General features: G+C 30.1%; 1 protein-coding gene across 2 annotated transcripts in view; it reads left to right on the forward strand.

The window, feature by feature from the left end:
• Window positions 1-10390: 10390 nt before the first annotated feature.
• Window positions 10391-13166, forward strand: part of LOC123196219 (zinc finger BED domain-containing protein RICESLEEPER 1-like) — an 80184-nt gene continuing 77408 nt past the window's right edge. The window contains exons 1-4 of one of the 2 annotated variants that reach the window (XM_044610150.1): window positions 10391-10515; window positions 10594-10774; window positions 10851-10991; window positions 11284-11364. In XM_044610150.1, the coding sequence (XP_044466085.1) occupies window positions 10730-10774; window positions 10851-10991; window positions 11284-11364 (267 nt within the window). In that variant the 5' untranslated portion in view covers window positions 10391-10515; window positions 10594-10729. The remainder of the gene's footprint in view (window positions 10516-10593; window positions 10775-10850; window positions 10992-11283; window positions 11365-13166) is intronic. The other variant, XM_044610151.1, reaches the window with a different exon arrangement.

Consider the following 13166-nt stretch of genomic DNA (forward strand, 5'->3'; position numbering starts at 1 on the left):
AAAAAAGAAAAAATGAAGAAAGAAAAAGAAAAAGAAAAAGAAAGAAAGAAAGAAAATGACAGTAGCAAGGAATTGAAAAAGTAATGTGGTAAATGTAATAATTTCAGTTTTAGAGTTATGTTCCCTCTATGTGTTTAAATGTTTTGTTAATGCTCATGGTTCTAACCTTTCATATCTATTAATTCTTCCCTTCACCCAAAACTTCATTACAACATAAAATAAAGTCCCTTTGATTTAGGCATGTATATAATCTAAGTGGTGGAGATTTGGTAAATAAGCAAGCCTATGGTAGAATGTTTCCATTGGAAGAACTTGAGCGAAACACCGAACCATTAAACACATGAGTAGTATGAGTGATAACTATGAGGAGATTCACCAAGAATTTCATACTTGCTTTAAAATGGAATTGTCTTGATTTGTCTTTGTGTGCATCTCCTTATGAAGTTTGATTATAATGTGTATTGTTGCTTAAGTCTTGGTTGGTTTAATTCTTAAGGTATGCACACTTTTTGGTATTATGAGAAAGAGATTGATGGAACCTTTTGTTTTATTTTAAATAATAATTGTAGTTTGCTCGAGGACAAGGAAAAAATAAGTGTGGGGGAATTTGATATCATTGTTAATTGTCATTATGTGTCTTTTGCACTTAGGGAGTTTTGAACATTTCCAAAGCTAAATTTGGGCCAAAAAGACTAAAAGAGGAGCAAACTTAGTAGTCAACAAAATCTGTGATGTTGACTAAGCGTGGGCACGTGCAATGACGAGAACAGAAATCGAAATTTAAATTCCAAATCAACTAAGATATTTTAGGAAAGTCAAAATTTGTTTCCTAGAAAAATGGGTGATTGTTAGCTGAAAAAGAGGAATACTTTTTTATAAGATAAAGGATATACAAGGAAGAGATGGAATTCAATTTGGAAAGGATACATATGTATATATTTTCTTTTCTTTAGGGGAGGATATATATAGATATTTTTCTTTTTGAGAGAGATAATTTTTTTTTTTTGGTTTTATCTTATCTTGATGATTGGAGATCTAATCATGGCTTACAGTGGCTGAAATCTTTTCTCTTGGTTGAAGGGATTTGAACCCATTGAACTACAAGGATTGTGAGATTTTCGTTGTTTAATGCATCTTTTTAATTATTCAAGTATTGATTATTTTCTTGTATTATTTATTATTATTGTATTGGTTGATTGCTAAGGCGCGTGATTAGTTTATTGATTGATATAATCTATTGCTAGTTTAGATGTTGAATCCATAATTGTTCAATCCATCTAATCGAAGTGGCAATTGGGATTTATTGTTTGCTGCATCAGGAACTATAATTCCTAAGTAAAATATTCAATTGGATTAAATGCAATGTCATACACTTGTGTTATCTTGTTTCGTTGGTCTTTCTAATTCTTAATGCTATTGTTTGATTAAATTTAAAATCAGATCCAAGTTATTAATCAATAAGGGTTAACTAGAATACATATTTTTGGTTAACTAATCATAAGGAAAGACAGGTAATTAATACAACAACAAATATTTGAATAATTAATTTGATACTCTTGAGTGTCAATAATCAATCATAGATCTAATGGTGGATGTGAACGTAGACCAAGGTTTGTCAATTAGATTATTTTGTTGAATTTCATTTATCACTTTTAATTACAATTCGTATTCAATTTAAACACCCCCCCCCCCCCCCCCCCCCCCCCCCCCCCCCCCCCCCCCCCCCCAATTTCATTGTTTTGTAAGATAAGTAACGACTTATTAATTGGAACTCTTCGAGAGAATGATCCCTACTTTCCTTTACTATATTTTTGTTGAGGAAATTTAGGATTTTAATTTAGGTGTAGATGACAACACTGCCAATAATCACGAATAGAATTACCAGTATCACTAGAGGCAGATTTAAGTTGAGTTCAAGTCAATCTATCAAACTGAAACTCTAATTTGAATTCAGATTAAATCAGATCTAACACCAATTCAAATTAAGCTTGCTCAATTCAAGTCCACCCGTAGAGATGGAGGAGTTGATTAAGTCAAAGCCTTCTTTAGTAAACATGGTTGATTCTCAAGGCAATTAACCATTGCATATGGAAACCCCTAGTAGTGGAGTTAATTTGTTTGGCTTCCCCGTGCATCTTTCTATTGATATATTTTTGCTGTCCTTTAATGAATTCTATGCAAATAGAATCTAGGGAATTTTCTTATAAGACCTAATCGTGGAATTATGAAATGATTGAGATGTTTGTTTATTATCATAGAAAGATAAAAGAAAATTTTTGTAGGCTTCCATTGCCTTGGATGATTGTAGAAATGAAAATTACATTTTAGCGTACCTGATAATCATGTTATCAGAGGGTATGCTATCGTATGAATTTGGGTTTTTGATTAAAGATTTTCAACTCTAATCTAATCCAAATTAGAATTGTGTTGAAAATTTTTTATTTTAACCCAGCCCTTTAATTTTCGGATTGATCTGATAGAACCTAAATTAACCTAAATTATGTATTATTTTTACTCTTTTAAGTGTTTTTAGTGTTTTAATTTGTTTTAATTTATTCACTAAATTACTCTAACCCATTACTAATGAAACATACAATATGACATTTTATCTTATTTACAAATTTTCTAAAAATTATGCACTATAACCTTTGAAATGCGTCAATAATCTATCTGACCAACTTACATTTTCATTATTGAATAATAAAATGAAACATTTAAATAAAAATAAACAATAATATGAATAATCACAACTACATAAAAGTACAGTTATATACAATCAGTGATGATTTCAATTACTAATGATATTGTTTTTCAACATTTCTTAATTTATCTCTAACAAATTTTTTTAAAATAATATTTCTCTAAACATTCAAATTGATTCAAGTCATGCTGAGTTATTTTCATGTTAACTTTAATACTACCCGATTTAGTTTCAAGTCTTGTCGGGTTAATCTGAAATAAATTTCGTGTAAGTAAAACTTAATGCTAACTCAATTTTTTTTGTAACATGCCAAATTAGATTAACAAATTGTGTTGAAAATTATCAGTTTTATATTTTATAGGACCAAATTAGATCAAATTGTAATTACATATCAGTTTGGTTTTGTTTTGTTTGATTTAATTTTGAAAATAAAATGGTTTGATTTGGTTTAAATTTTTGAGAAATAAGTTTTCTTGTCAGTTTGGTTTAAAAATTTTCTTGAATTGTACTATACACACCTCTAATGAAATTCTATGATATGAGTTATCTAGTTGTAAAATGTTTCACAAATACAAAACTTTTACACAATAATATTGCTATCTACACCCACGATATGTTAGATATATGTGTTTTAAAACATGGATTGGATTGCAAGTCAAATTGATATTTGGGTTTGATACTCAAAATTATCATATTGGATCAACTTACTGTCTATTTTAATTTTTTATTTAATTAAATATAACAATCCAATAGAAGTTTAATGCTTTATTTTGTCCAAAATTCTTTTTCCCATCATTTATCTCTTTCATAAATTTTGATGTTATATTAAACTTAAAAAATTAGCAAGAAAATTATATAGGGAAATTAAAATAATTACCCTTTTTTAGGGTAATAAAAAATTTATCCCTAATTTTGGGATTTAAACAAAAATATCTATATTTTAAAGGATTTAAAAGAAAATGCTCTAAATATCCAAAAACACCAAAACTACCCTTCCTTTATTCTATATTTTGGGAAATTAATTAAATTACCCTTTTTAAAGGGTAATAAACAAATTTACCCCTAATTTGAAGATTTAAACCAAAATACCCATATTTGAAAGGATTTAAACAAAAATGCCCCAATAAAATACCAAAACTACCCTTTCTATATTTCTATATAAACCATATCTCTTCTTTTATCTTTAACATATACAATTTTACACATTATCTAAGAGAGATTTCTAGAGAGAGAAAAGAAGTTCATGATTGAAATTTCGAGTAAGAAGAAAAAAGTTCATGATATCGAGGTATTTATATCTGCTATAACTTCAATCGTTATTATTTTATTAATAATACAATTATATGTGATGTTTTATATAAAAAATTCGAGTTGTATGTAAAAAGAAATTAATAAAAATTATAGGGGGCATTTTGTAATTATTATAGTAGTATGAGGTGAAATAATATTTTACAATAAAGGGTGTTAGAGGATTAGATTAGATAATATTTGAGGGTAAAATGACATTTTACAATGAGAGATGTTAGAGATACATTAGATAATATTTGGGAGTAAAATGATATTTTGTAATATAGGGGTAAAGTGATATTTTTAAAAATTAGTACCACATTAATCAAAGTATATTAATAGTCACAATATGTAATTGAATTATGGAATAGGTATAATTATGCAATAAAAATAAAACCACAAAATTCAAATTTAATAATAAAATAATGTAACATAAATCTATAAATAATATTTTCAATCATATTATTTATGTTGATTATATATTTAATTGTAAAATTAATCTAAATGATTAGATATGTTTCAATTAGATACAAGGGGAAATTGATAAAAAAGGGTGAGAATATAATAAAATATGTTGAAGATAATAGAAAATTGATTAAAATTTCAAAACACACGACATTCAAGGAATTAATCCAAATGATGAAGTGTAAAATAGATCGAAGGATGAAACCAAAGTATCTTGATGACGATATCCCTGTTGAAATTTCAGATGATGGAGATGTTGAGGTTCTTAATGATCTGTTTAATCTTTTTAAAGAATGTATTCCAATTTTTGTAACATTTACAGTTAATAATGATAGTTATGAGATTCAATAAGAAGATGAGGGTTTATAAGGCGGTGAGCTGAGTAGTTATCCAACAGATAAAGAGATTAATTAGAAAGGATTCAAAATATTAGGATCAATCCAAAAAAAGAATTTTCTAAGAAAGATTTTGTATACCTAAATGATGCTAATGTTAATGTATTGTATAATGCGGAAGAATTTTTTCATGGCAGCGAAAAAAAATTTTCATATTAGAGTGAATTTGAAGGGAATGTTTTACATGATATTCCCATCGAGGAATCAGAGGTCAAAGAGAAGACACATGTTAATAAAGATATTATAGGTACAAGTAGTTTTTCGTAAACAAATCTTGGTGGTGGGAATGTTCATTTTAATGCATTTCATTGGTTATCACTTTTTTCTGACCAACCATCTACATCCAGAAGCCCAGGTATGCAAAGAGATAGTGCTTCTCTAAAAATTGATACATTATTTTCAAGTAAAAAACATGTCATTGATGCGATAAGTGGAGATGCTTTTGAGAAGGGATATCAGTTTATAATGCATAAGTCAGACACATGCAGATTGATGGTTAAATCTCCTAATGAGGAATGTAAGTGGCATGCAAGGGAAATTAGGGTGGAAGAAAGTGACAGTTTCGAACTATGTCATATGGATAACCAACATACATGTTCTATAGTTCAAATATTATCTCATTATAGGCAAGCAGGGGCCTAAACTTTAGGGCAAAATTTGAGGACCAAATATATATTAGTTCATCATGTTAATCGACCAAAGGAGATCATTATGGACATCGTCGATCAATATAAAATTGATATATCATATGCACAAGCATGGCAGGCAAGAAATTGGACACTTCAATCATTGAGAGGCATACCAAAAGAATCATTTATGTTACTGTCAGAGTATTGCTACAATTTAAATACTAACATTGTAATCCGAGAACTGTGACACATAAACTAACGGATAAGCAGAAACAATTTAAATACTTTTACGTGGCATTGGGTTATAGTATTTGTGTGTTCCAACAACATATTCGATCAATCATTTGTATTGACACTATTTCTTAAAGGATAGATATCTAGATCAATTATTTATCACTGTTGTATTGGATGGTAATAATCAGATATACCTATTGGCTTTTGACATTGGTTACAGGGAAGACTATGACACATGGTGTTGGTTTTTAATAAAGTTGAAGGATTGTTTCGGTGAGGTACCTCATTTAGCCATGATTTCATATCGACATGTCAGCATATTCTCTACAATGGCTGAAGTATTCCTTGGTATGCACCATGGCTATTGTTATCATCACTTCCATTGCAACATGAGATCCAAGTACAAGAAGAATGCAAAAGTCATGTAAATGTATTGGAAATCAACTAAGGCATACATAGAGTATGAATTTCAAGAGATAATGAAGCCATTGTCCCGTATGCAGCCTGATATAATAACATACTTGTGTAAGCTGGGTTTTGATCGATGGGCAAGGGCATATCTCTCAGGGCATAAGTATAATATAATAACTATCAATATTGTTGAATTGTTTAATGCACTTATTAAACACGCTCAAGGTTTACCTATTATTGAGCTTATTGAGTTCATCAAAGGTACATTACAGCAATGGTTTTATGATAGGAGAAATCATGCAAGTAAGTACATATTCAATATCATAACATGTTATAAATATGTGTATGTAAACTTATACTTAATTACTCACTATATCTATTTGTATTTATATGATTTGCAAATGCTTGCACTAGCCGGGTAACACATTGAGTGGAGGAAAAGATTATCAAACATAGGCGAAAGTTTTCAAACTTAGAGGTGCATCCTATTACATCTAAATGATACCAGGTTATTGATAGTGCCCAATAAATGCTTTGGCCTACCTAACGGAGTGAACATGTACATGTAGAAAATTTCAACTATCACAAATTCCTTGTATACATGTCATTGTCATTGTCAGATATATGAAATTGACCCCTTACGTTCAATAGGTGCATCCATACTATAACACCGCCTTTTACCATTCAATTTACACAGAGGTCATTAATCCATTAGTAGATCAATCAGATTAGATCCATCTAAAGGATGGAACTGTTATCCATCCACCTTCCATCCATCGTCATTGCACGAGACGTCTAACAAATAAAAATAAAAGTCCTTCATAAGAAGAGATTGTTAAACAACTTATTAGTAACCAATGTCACAAACCTAGACATACGAGATAGAATTGCAAAAGTCATGTTCCGATACCTGGTTTCGTACCACCAAGTTTAGGAAGTAAAAAGAAAGATAAAAGATAACTACGCTTGTAATTGTATTTGGTGATTTTGATATAAAAGTTGTAATTGTACTTGTTACTTTAAATATAAAGTTTATGATTGTAATATAGTTTGATATAAAAGTTATTATTGTAGTTGTTACTTCATATGTAAAGTTTGTGATTGTAATATATTATCTTTAAAACTTGTGATTGTATTTGTTAATGTATCTATAAGATTTCAGCTGGTAATCGTTATATATGTCAGTGTTGATTTTATATATCCATTTTTAGTCATTTTTTTGTTCACTATATCTATCGTTTATAATAATTATATAAAGGATAAACGCATGTAAATGAACCTACATATACACATATTAGCATATAAAACATATGAATGAATGCATATAGATACATACATAAATAAGATATAATATTATGATCAATCAATATCCTAAAAAAATAGTTATGTGCCTAAACTTGTGCGTAGGCGTAACGAGTCCTCCTTTCAAATGATAACAATCAGCCAAGTGTCAAGCGCTCGATGTATCGTAATATGAACACACCATAATCACCTAATAGGGGCACCTGCTGTGGTATATCCACCACCTTATGTAATGCAAATGGATCGTCCTATAAAATCCAGCCCATGTGAGACCAAATGATGTCGCAACTAACAAATATGGTATCATCGACGTATACCCCAATATCTTCCAACTAAATAGCTCCGAGTTAGTATTAAAACTTTATAACGAGTCATAAACTGTAATCTTCCACTCCTTCAAATCTAGAACCCTTATTACCTAATGTGCATTATCGAAGATGTCAATGGGGAAAACTATAATTTTCCTCGCCAGGCCACTATCACAGTATCAACATATCATAATATCAATAGTAACGAGTTAACATGAAATCGATCAACAAATGTTCAATTTGGATATAACATTTACAAACAATGTTATAATTACCTGAACCATCATAAAAAGTGTCAACAGGAAAACCTCATGCGATGATCTGTCATCCCCTACATCAAAAGTCAATATAAGATCTTCCAACATATTATTAGTTAAATAATGATTTTATCCCTAAAACTAATTAATTCTATCAACTTTAACAACCTACAAATGGGAGTTCAAGTTTTTAATAGTTAGTGAGTACCAATTTGAATTTCAACAAACCTTGGTTGGGAATAAGTCTTTTGGCCTTTTGACAAGCTCTAATATGTTGGTTATACTCCTGTAACCCCTACAAAATTGGTCAGTTTCGTCTAAAGAATGAAGCTCCTTAAATTTGGTCATTTGAATTAATTATATTTTAATGAACTGACCACCTTAGAATTAAACCTTAGTTTCACCCATATACTAGCAAAGCACGTGCTACTTCATAAATTTGCCGGACCTAAATAATTTTTTTTTTCCATTTAATGGGTTGGTGAGTAAAAGATGTTGCCTATTTGAACCATTATATATATTTGCGGGACCTAAATATTTTTTTTTTTCAATTTAGTGGGTTGGTGAGTAAAAGATGTTGGCTGCTTGATTTGAACCATTATATATATATATATATATATATATATATATATATAGTTGTCAACTTGATTAGCTGTGTGGAGTCTAATTCTCACCCAAATATTACCTTTTTTATGTTTCTACCTATTAACTTAAAAAATTTAAAGACTCGCCCCATGATTTAAATAAAAGTTGGCTAGAGGACTTATTCCCACCCAAATATTACTCTTTTCTTAATTTTCATCAATTAACTTTAAAAAACTTAAACATTCCTTCATCTATTAATTTTTATTGTTAATATTAAAGGTAAACTTATCATTTAGCAAAATATTTAAAAAACTAAAAATTTATCACATTTCCCCCCTTAAGTTTAAAAACTAACAATTTCACCTTACCTAAAGTTTGAAAAATGATCATTTTCCCCTAGAGTTTTCTAGTCATTGACCTTGTTCTCTCCAGCCATCATTGACCTTGTTCTCTCTGCCATCACTTACCTTGTTCTCTCGAGCCATCATTGAGACGAAGATGCTTCATCCAAGACAAAGACGATGAATCATCATCGTTTGAGAGATGAGGACGATTTGTCGTCTTTGTCTTCATTTGATGAAGACAAACGTCTTCATCTTAGTGATGGTCAGAGAGAACAAGGCTGGTGATGGTAGGAGATGAATCGAGATGGAGAGAGAAACCAGGAGGAAAAAATAACACTATCGTCACTACCTCTGGCTGCCAACAGTGGTGACTGGAAAAATCCTAGGGGAAAATGGTATTTTTTTTAAACATTGAGTGAGGTGAAATTGTTAATTTTTTAAATCTAGGGGGAAAATGTGAAACATTTTAGTTTTTTCTAAAGATTTTTGTTAAATGACAATTTTACTTTAAACAATAATAACAAAAATTAATAAATAGATGGGTGTTTGAGTTTTTTAAAATTAATAGGTTAAAACACGGGGAAAAAAGTTATTTTTGGGTGGGAATAAGTCCTTTGGCCATAAATCTTTTCAAACTAAAATATTGTTTTGGCAATACTACATGTACATATTTTAAATTACATAAAAATAGTTACATAAATGATGTATTATCATATAGTTGAATATTATTAAATTTTTAATTCAAATCATTTAATCACATAATAACATATTATCTATATACTGATTTTATATATTTAAAATGTAGACACATAATTTTATTGATATTGCTTCACAATTTACTTCAAAAGGTCATACGGCTAAAATGAAAATTTTATGCCCTTTGAAATAGGGTTGGATTCCTTTGCATGTATTCAAAACTCTAATTCGAGTTCAATCAAATATTAAACTTGTTTTCGTAAACAAAATAAATTTGAACATATTAGAGTTTGAATAAAAGATTAAACATGTGTTTATAAATAAAATAAATTTAAACTGACCTAAATATTTAAATTCAAATCGATTAAAATTTACTCAAAATTAAACCCAAATCGGATTGTCCGATCCAATTTGATCATACCTCCTCCCGCAGAGATTAGAGTAAAACTTTTGCATTTCAAGGCTTGCACTATACCAAACTTGTAGACCCTTTTGTAGGAAAGTAATTTTTTTTTTTTTAATTTTTGTAATTGGAGGAAGTTAAACCCGATTCTCTGTAAATAAACATGGTCACACATTTTGATTAAATATAATTTGGACTAAAAAATATCTCTGGCAATTCTGATTTTGTTGACAATTCAAACCAAATTTTCTTCAATACTCTAGAACCATTCAAACCAGCGCTTTTGACTTTTTGACTTATTAAACGTTAACAGGACGAATAAAAAAAGAGCAAGGAGGCAACCACTCTCTTATTCTAATTGCTATACGTACACGCTAGCGTGCCTATCTGTTTTTCACTGATTCATATTGAAATTAATTAATTAGCTTCATTTGTAAGGAAAGAGTTGGAAGCAATATCCTTTGGATCTGATCCTCGTTCCTCGTTTTTTATTTTCAAGTACGTATTTGTTTTCTTTTCTCATTCTTACGAAATTATATGTGTGTGTGATGTGTGTGTAATTTATTATGTGCGTAGGTGGGAAAGATGAAAATCAGTGAGGGAACCAAGTGTTTACAAGATTTAAGCTTCATATTTGTAGGGAATTAGGCAAGGGTCACTCTGTTTCTAAGCTTCATATTGAGTTAACTAAGGTTCATTTGTAGGGAAAGAGATGGCTCCAATAACCATTCAGATTGATCCTCAAGATTATTTTCAAGTAAGTATTTATTTTTTCACTCATGTTCATACAATATTATAGCTCTCTGATATGTGTGTGTAATTTATGTACGTAGGAGGGAAAGAAGAAAATCAGTGAGGGATTCAAGTGTTTGCATGATTTAGTTCAATGGTGTAAGCACAGCTCGAGCCCTGAAAATGGTGGAATCCTCCATGAAACCATGACCTACCTTCGATCTCTTCCACGACGAATACAGGTAAACATTCTATGGTCCTTCGTTGTTCGGAATTGGGACTTTTTATCATCACAAAACTGGTCTTGCGGTTTTGGTTTTCTATTTTATTATATTATATACTCCAAGAGTAAGAGTAAATATTTAATTGAAATCATATCAAACAAATTAACTATTTTTTTGTTTTAATTCAAGAAAATAATGAAGTGTTTAATTTGTTTAATTATGAGGAATCATACTCTAATGTTAATGCTTTCGTTCCTGCTTTGTCCGATCTAAAGTGACATAGTTTCTTCCTTCTATTAAATATGTGAAGGAAATTGAATCTGCAGCACATCAAGGAGGAGCAGCACCTGCAACTTTCAATGTCCATGGAACAGATCTACAACGTGGGCAGGTTCTTCATTAATGCTACTCTTCATTAATGTTGTATTAGGAATAGTTTATATGATTTTATATTAACCTATGAGGAATAACACTTACAATTTTTTTCGTTCTTCCTCTGCTTGAAAACACAAAGACAAAGGTGATTGAATCTTTAGCACCGCAGGAAGACGCATTTGTATCTAATCCCCACGTCAATGAACAGGTAACCATTTCTCTCTCTCTCTCTTTTAATTATACAATAGTAATGTTATAGTGAAATTGTTTTCATATAATTAATTATTATAATATTGCCTCAATTAAAGAAAAATAAATATTCAGTTATTTGCTAGTTGGGTTGTCCTGTTAAATAGAAAAATAAATAATATTTAGTCATTTGCATTTTATTATTTATTAGGTGAAAATTTGTTTATATGTTAACAGGAAATCACTCAAATAAGAGAACAAAATGTCAACTTTAAACCTATTCCAAATCCAGAGATTAATATGGGGATGAATAAAAAACGAAAATTGAGGTCAGATGTTTGGAATCACTTTACAAAGTATGAAAATGAAGGTAAGGAGCTTAAGGCCCAATGTCAATATTGTAAGAAAGATTTTGATGGATCAAGTAAGAGTGGAACTACACATCTCAGAAATCATCTAAAAAGTTGTTTAAAAAATCAAAATAGAGTAGGAGATAAAATGAAAGAGTTGAGTGTGGTTGATCAAGAATAGCATGACTCTGATTTTGTGCAAAGAATCATTGAACGATTGAACAACATAGATGATGATATAACTGAGGTTTATATAGAAGAGAAAAATAAGTTGTATAGATATTTAGATGAACTTTTTGGTCGTTTTAATGTAATAATTGCAGATTCGATAGACTTTGGTATTAAGTTTGTGATGATTTGGTTCATTGATGATAAATGGAAATTGAAAACGAGGATTATTCATTTGGAGAATTATGGTAATGATGGAAGACTCTTAAATGAACACTTTCTAAAGTGTTTGATTCAAGATTGGAACATAGATAAAAGAATTTTGTCTATGGTTGATCAGAGGGTCAATCCATCAAAAGATTTGGTACCTCAGCTTACCAATTGGCTTAATGAAAGAGTTTCACTTCCTGTCATCGGGAATTATGAGAGACATCGTCATTTATTATCTGATTTTGAACTGAAAGTAGAAAATGTGATGTGGACAAGTAATATTATGTCTGAAGTGAGGGAACTCAGAGGCTACAGCATGACATCATCAAACAAATATAAGTTTGACTTAGCGGTAAAACAAGTTGAGTCCATGGGTAAAAAAGTGACTTCCAAATATAATGATGATTGTTTTCTTTATGATTTCAAATTGCTTGATTGGGCAATGGGATATAAAGAAGTATTTTGTGAACTGAAGCGCATAGATCCTGATTTCACGTCTTCCAATTTTGATTGGGATGACGCTACTTCACTGCACAGTTTTTGGGTAGTGGTTGAAGATATAAAAAATGATCTTCCGAAACTGGGAGATTCTAAGTTGGTAAATGAGTGTTTCCCTATGGTTTATCACTTTTTTTCTAAAATGCTACAGTTCAAAAATACTAAAAATCAGTACTTTCGCCTTGCTGCATTACGTTGCAGAAAATTTTTTGATGAATATTGCAACAACTCTATGTTGGTAATTGTAATCACAGTGATTCTGGATCCAAGATTTAAACTAGATATTGTAGAGCGTTTCTACAATGAAGTTTATGACGATGAGGAAGACTTACACTTTAAGAAAATCATGGATGATGTTACAAATATTTACAATGAATATGCGAGGGTTGTCAACAATTCTTCC

This window comes from Mangifera indica, chromosome 14 (genome assembly GCF_011075055.1).
Source record: "Mangifera indica cultivar Alphonso chromosome 14, CATAS_Mindica_2.1, whole genome shotgun sequence".
Lineage (NCBI taxonomy): Eukaryota > Viridiplantae > Streptophyta > Magnoliopsida > Sapindales > Anacardiaceae > Mangifera > Mangifera indica.